The sequence below is a fragment of the Acanthaster planci genome, linkage group LG21 (assembly GCF_054643075.1).
Source record: "Acanthaster planci isolate LZ-2023a linkage group LG21, COTS_SCS, whole genome shotgun sequence".
NCBI lineage: Eukaryota > Metazoa > Echinodermata > Asteroidea > Valvatida > Acanthasteridae > Acanthaster > Acanthaster planci.
This window is the reverse complement of record NC_141797.1, coordinates 9,168,177-9,188,323: the sequence shown is the minus strand read 5'-3', so window position 1 is coordinate 9,188,323 and position 20,147 is coordinate 9,168,177. Positions and strand designations below refer to the sequence as shown.

Sequence of the window (20,147 nt, the reverse complement as noted above, 5' to 3'; positions counted from 1 at the left end):
TAACCCTATGTGCGGTGCACGTGCACAGTGGGCGTGGTTTAACTGAATTGACGTCACACTTACGAACCGGATAACTAACCTAGCCAGCCTATCAGTACAGGCATTATTCACTATCGTTATTCAGAACACAAAATATGGATAAAGAGAGCTAATATTTCTTCGTTACACCAAACATTTATAGTCTTTGAAATCATTTCCCAGGCCGTTAGAAGTTATAGTGCGGAAGGGGACTCCCATTCATTTCAACTTGCCACTTTGGTTGGGCTTGCAATCGATCGCAGGCGGTCGACATGCGCAAGTCTAGGGTTTAGATGTCACGTCAGTGACACGGAGGGGTCTCGGAACAAAATATGTAACCTCAGTATTATAATGACAGTGCGTTACGGGGCGGAAAAACAGCGCTGTGGAGAGAACCATTATTTGTCGGGTTACATCACATAACAACAAAAGACTGTCAAGTCACGTTTGCTGCACACACGTCCCAGCAAGGTTGACTGTTTGTGTAATCCACACCTCTGCGCAGTAGAACCTCGGTGAACGACGTACGAGCCGTTTCACTGCGCGAAGTTTCCTACCCGCACTCTGACGGCATTACACCGAGTGTGCATCGCATCAGCTTGTGAGGACTGGTAAAACCTCGGTCTTTGGCTTGATCCCTTCACTCACACCTCGCTCTTAGTCGCAGAATTCTCGTCGTCGCACCAGGGGGATTACTCGAAGACATCGTCATGGTGAAGCCTACGATCTTACCGGAGGGGCAAAAGAAGGAGGCCGTCAAAGACGATAAAGGGACGGAGGCCTCTCTGCCTGCGTTCGCCGTTATCCCGGTAAGAGCCGCACGCACACTGCTTGATTAATTGAATGCTCTGCGTACGGGTACGGTACACTGTTTGCATGTTGCTGACCGAGGAATATCGACCGCACATTTACAGGCCCACTCGTAAGTAGTCTGCACCGAATGCAGAGCATCCATTTTCCACCATGACGCCACACTGTTTCACTGAGATTTTTTTTCTAATGTGTAAAATAGTCGGCACTTTGATTACACCCAGAATGGTGGGGTCACGTGTCGACGTCCGTCCGGCTCTCACGAAAAATAGTGATTTGGTTAGTGTGGCCATCATGACCATGGAGGTGTTCCTTCCTCCATGGTGTGGCTTTGGTCTCCTTGGGTTGATTTAAATCTACTGTTAGTTTTGTTTGTTATGTTAATAGGCCCTGTGCCCTAGAGTTTATGATGTACAGTATTTGATGTATAGAACACACAGCAATAATCATGTCGTCATTGTCGGGATAGATGTCTTCTAGCTCTACGGTGGGAGCACCACTGTATGTTGCCAACCATGTTTGGTGATGGCAAAGTTGATCATGACGTGGGTTGACCTTCGATGTTTTGCATTGGCTGATCGTGTCGAAAATTCCTATGTAGGCCTACATGTATATGTGGGGGCGAATCAGATGATGGGTAGGGGGAATGATTGTAACCCTGCAGTGATAGGCAGTTTGACCCGTACGAGCGTTTTTCCTTGACCGCCATAGCTGGACCTGGACGGACCACACCTGACAGGACATTTTGACAGGCAGTTGGGAAGGGGGGTTGCCTTGAGAAAGGAAGGCGCCCTCTAAGTGGGGATGAGGGGCCTGTAATGTACACACCGCCTTGAGCAAAAACATAAGAGAACTCGGAATTCGATTGGAGAAAATGCCGGTTCGGGAATCGTGCATTTCATTGCGTCAAGATATGCTATCGGCATTTGGCAAACAGGCGTTGGTGTGGGACGCTATACAGCCAAGGGCTTGCCCGATTCGGAACTTTTTTAAAAATGATTTTTATAATTATTGACCTCGCAATGGATAGAGATTTTATTATGCGTCTCTGCCGCGTTTTCTCCCAAAGTCAGTTCGTTTCTGGCCGGCATGATCCTTACATGGAAATGCAAGTTAATCTATGATCTACCAGGAACCACCGCTCGCATGGCCGACGTAGCTGGTGTTTCGTGCCCCGTTAAATATTCCAGCTTTTGTTTAATTCATGCCTTGTATGCATCGTTGTTGGAGCATCCATATTCTCCGCGTAGCCCTAGCCAACGGAAATACGTATACCACACTAATTGATGGGTTCGGACCGTACACGTGCAGTCATACGTCCATATACGTCCAGGCCGTGTTCCTATTTCCTTCAAAGAAAGAGGGACTGTCAGTCACGAGAAGGAAGCAAATGACCTGTCCAACAATACTTAATCAGCTTTGTACAGGCTGTCTAAAGTCTGTCAACACTCGACAAAATCACCGAGTATGGTCTTTACAGGTCTGCTTAAGCCATGACATCACCACTTTTCTGTATTAAATTCAGGACGTCATCATTTGAATATTCCTGAATGCTTAGGTTATATATTCGCCTCTTTTTGCCACTTCTATTTCGTATCAATTGTGTACAATTTCTCTCTTTTTGGGCCACAAAACCGAAATAACTCTGTGGTTGTTGTTGTTACAACTGCAGTCTCTGTTTCTTTCCAGTCACGAGATCGGGGCAGTTCTGCACAGGCACCGTACTAAGGCCCAACGCCTGTAGTTATAGAACCCTCGAGATAAATGACGATAAAAATATCTAGTCTTGAACTCGGAAGGGAAAATCCCTTACTTTCGTAAGAGTTATCCAACCCCTGTATTTGTCCGCCTTTGTGAGATCCAAATCCGGGAGGCAGCGGTGAGACGCAAAGATATCACCACTGTACCAACCCGACACTCACAATGAAAAACGACTCGTGCAGTGCAGAGCAGTAACAACGGACAGGAAAAGAAGCCGGACTTCGCGATAACCAAAACTTCACGAAAGCCGTCCCCTTCATGCTGACTGACCATAAAATGTTCAAGTCGGAGGATTGTTCAAAACCAATCTTATCATTGCCCCTGATATACCCGCGCTGCCCTGTCAAAACTTCACATGATAACCGGGCCTCGTTATTCTGGCCCAGAAGATCAGTCTCGGACGATTGTGGAAAACCAACCTTATTACCTACGCTGGCCATTTTTCTTAATAACCTGGTAGGTTCAGTATTAAATGGTAAACAAGTGAAATTGACTAGCACCGGCACTGTTTGCGAAACTCTTTAGCGGAAATTTACTACCCCAAAATTATTGACACTGCTTTCTAAGAACATGTGGGACTGGTTTCAACTGGCTCGGCCAAACCACAAGGAAGTGTTAGCAAAAGAAATGTCACATTCATTGTTTGCCAGTGATTCTGCTAACTTGGGTCATGGAATCCGGGTTGGGAATGCTGTGTTACGACGCGAAGAGATGTCAACAGGGCCCAAGTCTATGGTGACTGCTTACCGCAAGCGAATAATCGGCGCCTACCGTATTTCAGTTTCACTGGTTAGCGAGGAATTTTGGCTTGTGCGCATGCGTACACCCCGTAACTTAGGATTCTGTGCTTAACGGGTTGGCGCAGAATTTTTCTGCTTGCGAGGCTAGCGCAGAATGGAGATCTTAAACGCGGAATTCCGCGGTAAGCTGCGCTTAGCTTTCATGGAGCAGCACAAACTTTGCTTAAGCTTGAAAAAACCTTGCTGGACAAATTAGGTCACCAGCCAAAACTCCATATGATGTGGGCATATTGTTTTGGAATGGTATTCACCCGTCTTTTGGTTAGCATGACAGTAACATTTTGAGCTGGTAACCTTAGTTTCTTAAAGAAGGTTTTTTGCGCTTAAGCAAATTTTGTGCTTAAGAGCACTCTCTGCTGTTATAGAGAGAGTTACGACATGAAGGTCTCAGCTGTTGGAACCAAAATGGTGGGTTATGTGTCAGTGCACAGGGACAGTACACACTTAATGAACAGCCATTTTGGTACCGAAGTCTTAAGTTCGGGCTACTCGCTCTACTCGGCACTTCCTTTTTATTTCTACACCCATTACACGTATACGTCTTTGCGGAATACGTGCGACTCACAATAGCGCGCCTCCAAGAGTTTGCAACACGTTGACCCTTGCCAAAGGCCAAACGCGCGTTGGATCGGCATATTTCGCGCATTGTGATTGGCCAACGCGTGGACCAAAAATCTCATCGTTCATCCCTTGCCATTTTCACTTGCGACCGTCCTTTACTTTTTGTGTGACGGGTAAGCCGTGGATGTCTTGTCAAAGGAGGATTTGGAGTCACGATTTAGGCGTCCGAAAAATGTGTCCTGGTTTCTTTGTAAATAAATAAAAATAAATTTTCTGCTACAAGCAGTCTTTATTTTTTTCAGTGCATGAGGGCCTATGAATATATTTTTTCAGCATACAGATGTTTAGTGACTGAAATTTTACGAGGGCGAAATGAAATAATTTGTTTTTGTTCCTGTTGTGGAATACCTCTGTTATCAAAAGTAGTCCTTTTTGGAAAGAAGATCCTTGGAGACTGATGCCGCAAACAGTGTTAGTCATCTCCCCCTGCGATTTGGTTGGTTGACTGCCATTGTTATTATAAACATGGGAATAGTGCTCCGTCATTCCATGGTCATTCTGAAGTTTGCAATCGTGGACGGGAAGTCGTGTTGAAAACCAAATAAAGAAAAAAGTTCGCCACGATGCCGTGACTGAATGGATCACGAATAACGTGAACACCGGCAATTGATAAGCCATTTGCGAGTTAAATTTGAATAAAATCTGATACACTGAGTTATTTGATTGCACATCAACATAATTTGAACGCCCCTGACTAAACACTCAGCGGTGAAATCTTGTGATTTGGGGCAAGATTTTGCATAGCGACCACCATCTCTGGAATGGACTGGTTCCTTTGTGCCCTTCTTTTCCATTTTAAGAGTGTATTGTTGCAAAGCGTCTCTTGTGTAACTAAGGAAAAGCTTACCCCGAATCACGAGGTATAGCAAAAGTGGCTTTAGTATGGAGAATTCCAATTGTAATGTTCACGTGAATCGAAAGAACTCAGTGTACCAGATTTTATTCAAATTTAGCTCGCAAAAGGCTTAGGCCGTGTTCCAATACTCAACTTCGTCTCCGTCTCAGGCTTCGTCCCCGAAACCAATCCCCGATTGTGGGCCTGAAGAGTTTAAATTACATTGGATGACTGTAATTTTTGGCTTTCTTGCATCTTATTTGATGTTCTGTGGCACTATTAGACTGATTACTGCGCTTACAGCTTCAAAGTCAGCTAGTAAAAAAAAAACAGTGGAAGCCTGAGACGGAACCAAAGTTGAGTATTGGAAAACGACCTTATTAACACGCACATCGTACTCACGGTCACTTGTGCGCATGGAATGCCAATTAAAACACTTTCCTGCGAGACGATGAGTCGTCATATAAATCAAGTTGTAACCATAGCGACTGTGAATGTAAAATGAAAATTATATAAAATCGGTGTCTGGGATGGATTTGCCTCGACAACACGCACGCCATTATAACAGAAAGAGAAAAATTCTGTTGTAAGGCGGATTTATACATGTAACACGTAAACTCTTCTTCAAAAATTCCTGTGTGTATCGGCTCATCGCGCATAGCAGAAACGTGCATAATTTATGAATACACATGCATAATTCATGAGCCACCTTTGCTCTTTCCCTTGAGGGAGATGGAGAACACATAACTGTCTGAAGGCGGGGCCATTACTCGACGCCAATAACATCTGCACCTCCTGGGAAAAAATCGAAGCTGTGATGTTGATCGTGGAATACGCCGGCGGTGGCAAGTCCACACGGGGGCGTCTAGTCTCGATTCAGAGTCGCTAAGAAAGGCCGGTCGTGGTTTAATACTAGTCGCAGCTACTCGCAAGCAGCCAGCGCAGCCTGAAATGGAGGCTAATTAAGACGATTTTACGCGCAGTTACCCCGATGGCCATTTTGCTCTACTTTTAATAGGTGAAGCATTTCTCCAGTCGTTGATGAAATTTTTTTCGAGCAATTCGACTATTGTGATTCTCATTTTATCATCGGAGTGTTTTTAATCCGAGATATAGTTGCTGCCATAAATATAATTAATTACAAGACTTTGGATTGGTTTATATAATTCGGAAAATTAGAGAGGGAAACTGGTTAAACCAGTGTGATTGTATTTAATTCACTGAAAAGGCTATTTCTATTCCTATCAGGTTGGCTTGTGGTTTGAGCGAGGTGTTCGGTTTGTATGCTTGGGGTTGGATTGGAACGCTTCCTCGATAATTCCCAGAATGCCTTTGCAGGACAGGCTTCTGTAGCAGTGTGCGAGGTTACGCCAACATCCGCCGTACTTTTGGTTTCCATCGCGACTGACATCCGGCAGTTTAGCCACTCAATGATAAACAAACTGAGGGAGTTTGTTAACCCTAACTCCCTAGGATGTGTGCAAAATCATATTGAAATTGGAGGATTCAGGAGTGTTAGGGTTAATATGTTGAAAACAATTATAATCGTGAACACGAAATAACAGCCTGTGTGCAGATATTATTCTTTCGAAAGGAACTATCCATCAGATCAATACCTGTCACGTGGTGTCCTAAAGGTTCAAAAGTCAAATCCAGAACTGATCCCACAAAAGGAATCATGCGAACAAAAGAACACATTACACAGCCAGGCACCGTGTCAAATACTCTTCGAGGCAATATTGTGCTTTGTAAGTTCAAAGCACCTTTTGGATAATAGACATGGCATCACCTTTGAGCTGTTCCTATTATTAGTAATCTTTGATCGTCACCTTCAAAGCACGAATTAATGGTAATCGTATGCATTGCATATCTGACGTCACCGATCTTCCCTTACCGATGTGACGTCACAAATTATCATTAGTCTAGTACCCTAAACCTCCAGATATAATGTTGACTTGCAGGCCGAGGCCCTCAGACTATTCTGCAACCAATAATAATCACCCTTATTTTTAAAGCTGCAAATGGGTGATGAGAGGGGAGAGCTGGCGATGGTGTACTTTTCTGAGTCATCGGGGCGAGGTTGAGTCGACTGACCCAACCTCGCCCTCGTGTTGTGGTATTTATGACCCCAGTGTGCGCAGTCCCAGTGACCCGGTAATCTTCTTTTTTTTTCACGGGTACTTCTCCTGCATGACATTGGTACGGCCAGTGGACAATGCCCAATCAAGCGTGCGTGGACTGCACCGTGTCAAGTTTACGCTTGGCGAGCTCATCTTCAACAGAATGAATGCACTCCACGACATCAAAATTAATCCGCATGGTGCACGATATTCTCAGGACTAGGAGTGCCTTGAAGGGTCACAAAATGATTTATGCGCGGTGGCTATACCTTTGTGCGTGGATAAAGATACATGTTTTATGAACTCAAAAAAAGAACACGAGTAGACCCATGTTGGCAGCCATTGCAAACAAATTTATTGGGAGCTGTATGATTTTGTAATGAGTGTAATAAATATAACGGAGAGTAAAATAAACGGGGCATGTTAAAACTAAATACAGTAGGTCATTGTTTCACTTTCGAAGAAGACAGTTCACTTTCGAAGACCAGCAGTTGTCTTATGAAGACATGGCCGCAATAAGACACTCTTCCTCTGAACAACGATTCAAGGGGTGGAAAGGGCACCGTCTGCATTGTCAGGAACCCATTGAAACAAGGAGCATGATGTTCCGAAGATCAAGGAATTGGACATGACATTACTCGATGCCGACCAAGTAGATTCTCGCCTGTACAGTTCCTGTTCATGCGAATGCAATTTAAACCAATGAGGGAGTTTCGCTTCTATAAGTACATATTGTACATGTACATGTATTTATACGTTACATTATATATGCATATATTTTATTCTCACCCCAAGGCCTCCGATAGCGAGGCTCAGTCAGTTCCATTTCGCTTAGGGGAAATCATCAGAGGCGACTTGACTTCACGCGGAGAAGAGCCATCGTGTTGTAACGTACACCTCAAAGAACACGTGCGGTTGGAGCTGCCTGGCTATGAAGCTTAAACTAACGATGATAATGTAATCAGTCTGTAATAAATTTAAGATGTATTTTCATATGATTGGAGTACGTTGGGCTTCACGCTGCATTTGTAATGTGTTCACTCGGCTTTAATATCGGCGAGAGTCTCCGACTCTAGATCAGAAACTAAACCCAAATACCTGCGTTTGGGTGTTGTTGTCATATAGGGCATGGTACTCCCCGTGATTCAAAAAACGATGGCAGAATTTCTGGTTTTGTAAACTGGCAAGTTGGGACGGTGGACATTGCTTTAGGCGGACACTCATAGGCGGGCTTCGAATCGCCCCTGATTTTTTTTATGAGAGATAGGCCTGGTCAAAGTTTTGGCCCAGTTCATTTCCCTAGAAAGCGTGTAACCCCCATGTAACTTCACCGCCCTCCGAAAAGCCGTAAAAAGGTTCCATGAAAAAATTCCCTGTCTGGATCAAAAGAACATATTGGGGTCGGAAATGAGCAGGGGGAAACATGTAACCAGGTTCGACCCGGACTTTTGTTCGACGTTTTGACTTGGAAAAGGAGTCCGGTAAAATAATCTAGATTCCATTCGGGGTAGTTCTAACCCAGTTGTTTTTAAAGAGTGTAGGCCTATCATAGTTGTTTATTGTGTGTTCTCGATGCCGTCTTCCCGTCTGAATCGCCGAAGACAAGATGCGTTTACCACACACGGAATCTGATCTCTGGGAGCGCGATTTCCTGACATGCTATTGCGTCGTTTTGCCGTGGGTGCTCGCCACTGCGTCATCCTGATGTAATTGCTTTTCTGTCTCCTACATCAATGGTATCATCTCGCCAAGAATAATTGACGATGATTAGGTAGCGCACATCAGTTTTCCAAATGTCATAATTTGTATGCAGCCAATTGTTCTCGCCTTGGCACAATGCAATTTGTTCAAAGGAGAGCGGAGTTTGTTCGCTTGATGAGTTGGTCCCGCACGTTCTTGCTTTTCATGACCCGGGTGTAAGGAGTTCCGATAGCAGAGCTGAGATTTTACTTGTTTCATTTTCAGTTGATTTCAAGCGACCGCGAGAGGCTCTGTTCGGCTTCTAGTGGTTTCACTTTTTAACAATGGAAGATGATGTGTGCATTTAACATGCCACCGTGAAACTTGCTTTGCGGAAATATGTCAGAAATATTCCTGTAACAGCCTCCTCGAAAATGCTAACTCACTGCGCCTACTTCAGGAACCAGGCTTGTCCAGTGGCCCTCAATCCGATGCTGCCGGATGAAATTGGGCCTGCTTTTGAACTTCGCAAAGGCCCGTTACCGTACCTTTTCTTTTCGATATTGCCAAATAAGCATGACAAGCAAATCAGGCAATAGAGGCCTTTAGAAAATTATGCATCAAATTAATTGGAAAGGGTCGACAAATTTCGCGCATTGTCATTGGCCAACGCATTGCAAACTCTTGGTGGCGCACTATTGTGAATCGCCCGTATTACGTGTATTGTCGACTGCAAAACGCAATTTGACGCAATGTAAATATGAACACTGTAATGTTGTCAAATGCCTTCTGGCTGAACTTAAGACATGCATCAAGATGTGCATGACGAGCAGAGACACGTGATAAACACGCTGCGCAATAATAACAAACCACAATGCTCATTAGCATAAATAAAAGTCCGTTACAAGCCGGTTACAAAGGAATGAGTATGCATACAAAATGAAATTAGAAATACAATAGTCGCTGCAGTTGTGCATGTTCTTCACTGTGAGAGCACGTGTCCGGGTCAACGAACTCTGTGTTGCCGTTTGTGCTTGCACTTAAAGAGACAGCCAGGTAATAATGTGTTTTTTTCCTGGAATGATTGTACACTAAAATAACCACAGAGGGTGTTTCCACCATGTCTGAGGGGAGACCTCATTCGAGCACCTTTACCCTCCTACGAGATAGTGAAAGACTAGCTTGCCCTGCGAATTTATCTTTAATGCAACACTCTTATCACCAAAGCACTTTCTAGACTCTCTCTTGCAATTACATTGTACATAGTGATTACTAAGCATGTTTAACGTGTTGACGGATGCGTGGTGTTTAGCAAACGTAGAGGCTCACGGATTGGACACCCGATGCTTCAATGCGGGCGTTTCACAATAGTGCGCCTCCAAGAGTTTACAACGCGTTGGCCAATCACAACGTGCGAAATCTGTGGACCCTTTCCAAACGCGCATTTGATCGACAGATTTCGCGCATTGTTATATGCCAACGCGTTGCAAACTCTTTGAAACGGCCATATTCTATGTTTACAAACTCACTGCTAAACGCATTTTGGCAACAAATGGCAAAAGTTCACGAGGAAGTCTTTGTAGGACGTTGGCGCTTAAAGGGGCTGACGATTTGTTTAATGACCGTCCGAAAAACTGTGTTTGCGATGCATTTTAGGCGGAGGAAAACCGTGCGCGATTTGTCCCATGCGATTAATTCGGAGAAAGAGGCGGTTTACGTGCGTAGTTTGCACACCATAATAATTTTAAAAAAAATTTACTGCCCTTGTTTATGGAATAGTATAACCAGCGTGACGTCACACAGATTTTTCATTTTTGTACTCATAATCTGAAGAAAAACCGGTGATTCGGCCTCACGGGGAGGGGGTGTACAGTGTTATGGAACATGCGAACTGACGAACAGTGACTTCCCGGATTTACAAGCACACTAACAGCGCCCTCACTGATCTGGGAAAGCTTGGTCTATTTTGAATGTGCAAAAAGTGCTAGGATTAACTTAACTTCAAAAAGAGTTCCGAACAGTTTTCATTTGAAAAAGAGTTTAAACGTGTACAAAGGCGATGTTAGAACAGTGCATTGCATTTCATCGAAGAATTGTCCAACGAGGACTCTGAGGCTGAGGGTGACATATCAAAACGAAGCATTCCGTGCTCCATTATGTCTCACACAGATGAAAAATAAATACACTGATTGAAGAAGTCGGACACTTCATTTTTTCCTTCAGCCTTGTCCATTGAAGCTTTCCAAAGATTTCAATCCGAGGAGTCTTAAGTGTTATCACTCACAGTAAAATGTGAGGAGTTGACCTCTCATTAAAGTCTTTTTTTTTTTGCTGTGTGTACGTGTGTGTGTTCTCCCATGTCATCAGAGGACGAAACAACGTTGCTGACCGTGGAAAACAACAGCTGTGCCGAAGATTTTACGCATGAAAATGTTCACATTTCATCTGTGTGGGCCTGTATTTCTATCTTGGGTGTTCTAGACTTGCGGCTCTTCTAAGCACGATTGTAAGAGAAACCTACACAGAAATATTTCCGTCGCCATGGCTACCAAGGCCAAAGAGACTGTCTTGATGATTCCGTTTCTCTATGTAGGCACGCAATGAAGATTAATCCCTTGCTGCTATATTTTCTGCATCAGAACGAAACGAATGCGCTAATTGCACGGAAATAAACCAGACAGAGTCCTTTTGTTATGCCTGGTGCCACAGAACTCCAAAGATGGCGTGCGTGTGCAGCAATAATGATCATTTTCTCGCTGCATATATAGGGAATAATTAATTTTGTATTTGCATATCGAAACTACTCATTAATAACTTGAAATTTCCCGACCTTGTAAAACTTTAAAGGGTCAACACTGCCACATACAGTAAACTTGTATGTGCATCTTGATGTTCATACCCTTTGATCTAGATGCCACCTTAGTCAAAATAACCAAGCAATTTGTGCTTAAAAGCCACTAGATATAACACCAGCACGTTCGACCCATGAAAGCGTGATTCGCATGCGTTCGAAACGCGCTGCAGGCTCCAAAGCGTTCAACCTATGGACCCCAACCTTCCAAGTATATTTTACGCTCTGCTGGATTTTTTTATATGAGCTGTAATCGATGTGGCGTTTGGTCACACATGATACGGTCATGTTTCTTTTCCCCAGATTTATGGGGGATCTGTTTGTGAGTATAAACGGGTGATACAGTGCCTTTTCTGCTGGTCGTGTTTTGTCGCTCGCGGTTCAAGGCGCCTCTCCATGGATGTGTTCCGTGTTAATTTAGTAGCCGTTTGTCGCGTTACACTCATACACAATAATTACCAAGATCCTTTTGGAACTAACAGGCCCAGGATCTGAACCGCGATCAGTGAGCCTAAAGCCGATTCACTTTTTTCATTAGGCGGGCTCTGGTGTCAGTAAACCAGCGTTGGATTACAGATCGTGATCCGGATCCACGTGAAACAAACTGGCTCTGTAATGAAGTTCAAAGTTCACCTCCATTCAGGGTCCCTCCTCCCGTAAATGCAGGTTCTACTCCTTGGTCCGTGGTGAAAATTCACTTTGATTCTTTTAGGTCATCATTAATGTGTTGTTTTTCTTCACCCAACCCCGTTTTTCTTTTCATTTGCCCAATCGCAGCTGGGGTCTGATCTTCCGCCCAAGAGTGATGACGTCAGCGTGGAAGCCGCTCCCATCGCTGTGGTCAACCGACCGCGCAAACTCGGCGTCTGCCTCTGCGTGACCATGCTGCTCACGCTGCTTCTCATCGTCGGATTGGCTGTCGCCATGTTCCTTGGCCGCGCCTCTGGAAAGGTAGGTGTCGAATCAACCTCGTTCCCCTCGTAGAGACGGTCTTGCCGTGCCATGTTGGTTTCCACCATCATGCCTCCGCGATTTTAACCCACGGTATTTAAATAACCTGATGTGGATGCGTTCGATTAGCTTTCACGAGTTGACTCGGGTTTAATCTCGTCCCTACTGCCTCGCTTGTTTGACACAGAACACATGGCCATCCCCAGGTCAGGTTTTCCCCATGTAAACTATTGGGAGATTTAAATTTGGACTGCCGTCGATGTTACTACGCACACGCAATGCTTTTAATTGTGAAGTTTGATTTGTAAAATGAATAATTCTGCTCTTAACTTTAATTTATGATGTGAATACATCAGTCGTTCCTCTTTTACAAGAGAAGCTTTGGGTGGTTGTGAGAAACGGTGCTTCCAGATGTTCGAAACATTTCCAATCTTGAAAAATAATTTTCATTGAATGGATAAAAGGAATATTCCTGAGAGAATTTGGAATAATCAAAGTTTACGATGAAGATACCTGCAAGGTTGCTAACTATGAATGTTTGTGATGATTTTGCAGTATCAATATTGGTGTGGAGTTGGCTACGGAGACAATCCAGAGAAATATTACCAGGTAAGTAACCGATTAAAACCAAAAGAACCAAAACAAACACCCCAAACCAACACGTCCAAATCAAAACCCAAACCCCTAACCAGAAACAAAATCGAATCTCAACACCCCTTCGCCAGCACAACTGCCAATTGACACCAGCTCTTGCACATACTTAAGGTTAATGGGTGAGCGAAGGCATCGATTGGGAGACTTTGAAACGCATGGTGGCAGCAGCCTGCAAACCGGTCCTTTTCCGCGGGTTTGCGCGTGCCAGAACTAACGCGCATGCCTTGAGCTACACGCGCATGCCCATACAACCACAAAGGACCGTTGTGTCTGCCGCCACCAAGCGTCTCAAAGTCTCCCATTCACACTTAAACCAGTTTGGTCCAAGCGCTAGCCATCTTGGCCCTATACCAACTATTGCCAACCTGCATCAGCCTAGGCCAAACAAAACCAAACTCAGGCTGCCCTTATCAATGTTTTCAACAATTTTACAAAATAAAGTAGTATTTGCGCCAACCTAAAAACCTCGTGTCATACAACACCTCGATTCAGGTTCCCCTACTCACAATCAATCTTTCCCCCAGTCATGCAGTCAATGAATATAATCTGGATCGTTCCATTTGTCTTGAAGGGAGGTAACGAGGGCAACGTGCTTGAGGAGGACATCGAAGTCAACCCATTCGAAGGTTACGAGCAGATCGAAATACCTGAACAAGACTACTGCGAGAGACTGACTATTCTCCACGACTTCACTGTGGTATCTGCAGATTTTCCACTCTGAAACAGTTCCCTTAGCTAATACTTACATGTGGTCTAAACTAAATTGCAAATGCCTTGTTTTCTTCAAAATTTTCACCTTTAGTCTCTCATTTACATAAAACTCAAGCAGGAATGTGAATCCCTACCCCGCGCGATCCACTCTCGACCATTCAGAAGTATGACAGTGTTTCTCTTTTCCCGTTCCTTGGTAGAATCTGACCGCATACAGGCTCCGTCTTTCTAGCGTTTGCTACGTCACGGTTCTGGACAAAGGCATCGTGATGGGACCCGAAGAGTTCATTGAGCGTGCAGAGGAGGTAACCCCCCCCCCCCGTTATAACGTCAGATCATAACGATGATCTGACGTGCACTTGGCGCTATAAATGCAAATGCGCGCGCCAAACGCGCGTAATGAGACATGTGCACGTTGTGGCATGCAATCGTGCATCCTTGGTGCATGCGTGGTCGGACTGTTGTCGACCGATTTGTGACTTTTAATCAAAGAGCAAGGAAACCGCCTGCTATCAAAGCGGATCTCGCTGTGTTAGAAAATTCGATTTCGTCTCACTTTCAGCTTTTGATTCCGCGCTCTTTCTTGGGTTACAGGCCATAGACTCGTGTTCAAACTCTCTCATTGGTGTACAAAATCACGAACGTTTATCGTTGCAATGGAACGCTCCACCTCTCAGTGAATGAAACTTGTCTCTCCGCAAACAGAACCCGGGATTTTTGTCCGACCACTACGATACCGTGCAGGAGACCTACCGCGCCGTGCTACCGGAAATCTCGTCCAGCGAAATGCACGGCGGCACGCTGGGCTACTACATTCCGCTGCTCTGCGACAGCGTGGAGTCCTACTGGATCGAGAAGATCCCGGCCGACGAGATGGAGGCCTGGCAGGCCTACTGGGATGAAGATGAAACAGAACATGATGGAGACGATAATGATGATGGTGTCCCCGCGTTGCCAAATCCGGAGCATCGCCGCAGAAGGGGTAACACATTTGGAACTTTTGCTGGCAACTCAGACCCCAGCAATAGGGAGCATTGTTGATGCAACGTCACATTGGGCGGAACATTACTTTGTTACTCTTTAAAGGCAAAAGAGTGAAGAAGTCCCGATCAAAAAGAGTGGGTCCCTTATAAATCCACTTCAAAAAAGTGAAAATCACTCAAAAAGAGGAGCCGAAGAAAGGACAACTCTTTTTGAAGTTTTTTCCCCTCATTTTTAGAGTGGTGGTCATTCTTCTGCACAGTTTTTGTGTCGGAGAGTGAATTTTTCGATCTTTGCATAAGAGAGTAGTTCTCAAGTGTTTGCATTGAAAACTCATTCAAATTGCAAGCAAAGGTTAATGTCCTTGCCGTTAGAAATGCCGCGGTGTGGAGGTGAATAAGCGGAGTTGTATATAATATGCCGAAGGTTTATAACCAGTAAATGGGTCTAAATGCTTCCAGAATTAGGACTGAAGTGAAAACCGCTTGGGTTGGAGAAAATGATTTACCAGTTTCTGTGTTTTCTTCGTGCATTTCAGCCGCTGAAGGTGCCTCCGACGTGGCCGTCATCCGTGAGTTTGCCGGGCGCAACGTGAGCAAGGTGAAGATCTTCGGCAAGGAGGCCGTGAAGGGCTTCAAGGCGGCCGTGGAGGGCGTCAAGGAAGCGTTCAAGAAAAACTAAGATGGCGTGGCGGGATCTCCACCCTGAGATTTTCTTGAATGACCATTGTTTGTGTTTGTGTTCGTAAACGATTTTGTTTACCACAAGTATTTATGCGGGGTTGTTTTGCATCCTGTTTTTGTTAGGCGATTGTTTGGCTAATTTTTTCAATTTGTTTTTTGGCAAGAAGGATTGTGAAGTTCAACACTATCAAAATATGGCAAATGTTCTTTTGTTGAGGGCCACACTGTGAAACGAAAGAAAACTGTTTCCTTCAAAACGTCGTCTGTAAGTTGAGTATGATTTCCATAGACTGGAATTTTACCTCCCTACTCTTACTGTATCACGTGATTTCCAAGCTTATTCTGGCTAGCAACAGCCAGCACTGGAATGGTCGGGTGTCTCATGTGCCTTGCCAGCCCATTGGGAGCCTTGTCTTGTTACGGACTCCTTTTACGAAAGTGAAGACACGTCTGACGTAAAATCACTTGATACAGCATTTTAGTCTGAAATTGAAGTTAAGTGGTAAACATCCAAACTGGTCACAACACGTTTAATCATTCGACTTTAACTCGACGGTTAATGGCGAAGCTTGAAAGGTCAAACATACAAAGGTCAAATGCAAATAATGGGCCAACGCAGAATCCTTCACCTTTCCAGTCGGAAATTTACTGTATACTGTAATTTGACAACCAGAATTAGATGTCATTACTGCGGTGGCACAATTCACGCGCGCTCGTGGACAGGCGGTACGCGCGCGTTACATGCTTCTGCGACCTATCCAGTTCGTCATGTGAAGTCACGTCAGTTTAAACCACGCCCACTACACACGTTCACTGCACATAGGGTTACATGCATTGATCGCCGTTAACATGGAACCATGGAAACGGAAGTTAACGCGCAGCCTCAGCGATCGTCCAATGAGTGCCTGCAAATCGTGGCGCGTCCCCCTTTGTGACGAAGGCACTTACGAACCGGATAGGGTGTTGTGATTTTCCAAATGCGCGCGCGTCAAGCTGAAGAATGTGCGTGTGAGTGCGGTGCCACCGCAGTTATGGCGTCTGTATGGACTCGACTTGTAGGCCCATACAAGTTTACTTACGCGGAGTAAGAGCACCTATTTTTGCATGTAAAGATAGCTTTCGTTGTGATTACCCAGAGGCACGAGCCACTGAGGCTTTCCTGCAATGCAGGCAAAGGAAATCAAACAATAATTCCAACGTATACACAGATTTTAAGTGCCCATACAAGTTTACTTACGCGGAGTAAGAGCACCTATTTTTGCATGTAAAGATAGCTTTCGTTGTGATTACCCAGAGGCACGAGCCACTGAGGCTTTCCTGCAATGCAGGCAAAGGAAATCAAACAATAATTCCAACGTATACACAGATTTTAAGTAACAAGTAAACTGGTAACATTGAACATTATTGGTACCCGATTGGGTTGTTGCTACATGCTTACAACTGTAGCCAGTGGGATCGAGATGATCAACGATTTTTTTTTTCTCGTAGGCTATAGTTGTCCTGTTGGGATCGATTATGAAAAGTGAACTTTCGTGTTCAATTTCTGGACTTGATGTAAAGAGTTACTCGGACGATTTTCAAATGTTCTCACATAAATTTATTTTAACAGCACCCTTACATTTCTGTTGTTGATGCTGTACGTATCCATTTTTGTCATTTTTCATTGGAAATGGAAGTAATGATGTAGGCCCCACCTTTTTCCCCCCACGAAAGAGGTGCCCTGCGCATGCGTGGGTTAGTCATTGCGAAGAAACCAAACTCTGCAATGCAATGGCAGCCAACCATAGCGGTCATTTCTAATGAAAGACATATAGATTATAGAAGATTTAGACTAATTTAGCACTCTTTTATTGTGGGGAAACTATGATGCAAATAAAAGTGGTAACTAAGCATCAATGGAGTTGAAGGAAACAGCAATGCATGCCATGAATATGCAATTTCCAATGTAGAGGGCGCTCTAAAATTTGTACAATTCCCAGGCACGGACGTGTATAATAAAATCTGGACTCGCAATGCCCTAATTAGCCTATAGACGTCATTGAATCCACTCGCGGCCATTTTACCGAGCCGAATACAAAGCTTTCCTGGCAATGTCCGCCTTTGTTCTTCCTGACGTCGATAGAAAGGAGCCAACCCACGCTTTTTATTCGGCTCGGTAAAATGGCCGCTGGTTGGCTTCATTTTATTACAAAGGTGTTGCAAGTCCAGGTTTTTTTTATATACGTCCGTGTTCCCAGGAGCCTTTTAGATCCGCCATCTTTGATGCCAGACAGTCTCCTTTCGAGCTAGACTGGTCCCCGTCCGTATAGGGACCGGTAGCTAGCTGCACTTTAACGCGTGCGATTAGGCCTGCTAATGTGGATGCTGGATATTAAAATTGTTGTCAGGCCAATAGCAATGCTTTGGCATGACTTGCGTTTCAGCGGTAAGGCGAATAATACACAAGTACGGTGCGGTAATTTATTTTTTTTCAATGAATATCATCGATAAATTATTTACGGCACTTTATTTCAAATCAGTGGTTATTTGGTTAAATTTGAGACTTTGTGGGAAAATTATATTTTCGGTAACGAAAATGAAAAGGCAAACTCGGCTCCTTCCTTATTTGCATAATACCGGGAGGATTCTGCCGGATTCATTACCCGCTACCGGTCCCTAGGTCTGGAGACTACGTTGGAGACGAGAACCAGTCTATTTTTGAGCTTTCTAGAGTAACATGATGTACTATGACTCCTCATTAATATACACTGTGTACATATTGTTCTGCTATGACCAGTAAATATAGAAATATAATAGTTTACTAGAAAAAAATAGTTGTGTAAGATAAAAGTATTTACTGTACCCGACGTTCCTGTGATTTAAATAATGGAAACAATATTTAAAGTGTATTTCCCAGTTCTTAATTTTGTGTATACATTCTCGAGCTCAAAGCTCTGAAAAGAGCGATTGGTTGCAGTCGGTATTGTCGTATAGAAAGTGTTCATAATTATTATAGAATAAAGGTGCTGCACGTTTGTTGGGCGCGTTGCGTACACAATGCGTTCCACTTTCACCTAGACACAGAAATCGAACCATACCACACGTGTGCGTTGCGTTCGGGCGTCGTTCGCATGGTGAGCGATTCTGACGGAGAGGCCTACTCAACGCTTGGCGCAAGTGCTGACATGCATATGGGAAGGCCCCTTAATATAATGTATGCACAAGCTGAAATGTGTAGATCCAAACTACTTGAAAGTTGGCCAACAAGTCACTGGTTAAAGGCCTCTTTAAAGTTTATCTAAGTGTCCATCTCGTCCATGTCTGCATAATGCTGTAATTCTAACTTCAAATCTATTTGCAACTTCAAAACCGACCGTTTTTTTTAATCCAGAGGACCAAGATGATGAAAGATTGTGAGGCGTCAATTTCAAAACTAACCTAGCTGAGAAAATGTAAAAATGAAGAACATTTTTTCATTGCTTTTTTTCTGCGAGTGTAAATTGCTTATCGCCGTTGTTTTCCAAATGCGTGTGGAAATGAAGCATTGACCGCGCTCTATCAGGTTAATCGCATAAAAAGACGTCATTCCTGACTAGAAACTCTGTGTACCTGCGCCGCATGTGGTTTTGTACCGTAATGGTCAATGAAATCCAAGCATTTGTAGTTGACCGCATACAGATTCTTTCAAGTACATTTTGTAATTCCCTGCCCCCTCTCCCTTGATCAAACAGTAAATGTGCCCCCCCCCCCTCAGAAAACCCCGGCCATCACTTTGGAGCGACTCATATTCTTTCGTACGAACCGATCTGATGATCTCTTTTCCCGTGCGACCGTCCCAACCCAGGCCGCATGTGTCTTTTCGCTATTATTTAGCGCAAAGCGAGGATAACTTTCCCTGCCCCTCAAAAACTGACAGAAGAACGCCCTTTAGGAGAGCACTTTTAGTATTTTTGTACACCTGTAAGTACTTGAATTTATACTTCACATTAAAAGAGAAAGTGTTCGTCCCACACACGGTTGTGATAAAGCGTTCTCGGTTTTTTTTTGCGTGCTTGTGTACAGTGGCTTAAATCTGTGTTGGGAATTAGGGGGATGGGGAAAGTGGGTTGAATTGCCTGGGCGTGGAAATTTGAAAGGGGGGGGGCTACACCATATACTCTATATAGGGGGCGATGTCCACGATAAAGATGTACATCTTTAATGTGTATCAAATTTATGTAGAATTTCACATCAGAATGGCATATTTATGGATTTATATAATAAAATTCTTTCCCTTTTGTGATTTTGCAAACATGTTAGTCGTTAGGAAATCCTAAAATTCCTTGCTGTCCATTTAACTTTTTTTGCTCAGTACAAAAAAATGGGAGTTGATCAATAACCTATCCCCCACCTGATAAAAATGAGCGTGTGGGGGTATACATGTATACCCCCATCCCCTGGGATCTCCGCCCATGTTGGTGTGTCGCGTTCCTAATCGTTCCTAATGCGCGTTCCTAATCTAGTAAAATGATTGGAAGTATGCAAGTATGCTCCTGTTAAAAGTCTCTTCTGTCGGAGCATTTCGTGGCACGTGAACTGAACAATTTACAGATAAAAATAAGGGTGGAATCTATCAATATGACCGCACGCAAGGACGAAAGTCGAGCCAAATCTGCGGTTAGGTTCTCAGAGGTGAAAAAAATCGATGCCGTT

At 44.1% G+C, this 20,147-nt stretch overlaps 1 protein-coding gene across 1 annotated transcript; it reads left to right on the top strand.

Moving 5' to 3' along the window:
- Positions 1–358: 358 nt before the first annotated feature.
- LOC110981162 (integral membrane protein 2C-like) lies at positions 359–19,467 on the top strand. The gene is made up of 7 exons (XM_022238472.2): positions 359–827; positions 12,274–12,447; positions 13,003–13,056; positions 13,673–13,798; positions 14,013–14,117; positions 14,518–14,794; positions 15,332–19,467. The coding sequence occupies exons 1-7, from the start codon at positions 729–731 to the stop codon at positions 15,472–15,474; spliced, it is 978 nt and encodes a 325-aa protein (XP_022094164.2). The 5' UTR covers positions 359–728; the 3' UTR covers positions 15,475–19,467.
- The last annotated feature ends 680 nt before the right edge of the window (positions 19,468–20,147 follow it).

Coding starts and splice junctions, on each gene's coding strand:
- LOC110981162 (XM_022238472.2), top strand. CDS start 729: ATGGTGAAGCCTACGATCTTACCGGAGGGGCAAAAGAAGGAGGCCGTC. Junction 828..12,273: donor CTGCGTTCGCCGTTATCCCG/GTAAGAGCCGCA, acceptor GCCCAATCGCAG/CTGGGGTCTGATCTTCCGCC. Junction 12,448..13,002: donor TTGGCCGCGCCTCTGGAAAG/GTAGGTGTCGAA, acceptor ATGATTTTGCAG/TATCAATATTGGTGTGGAGT.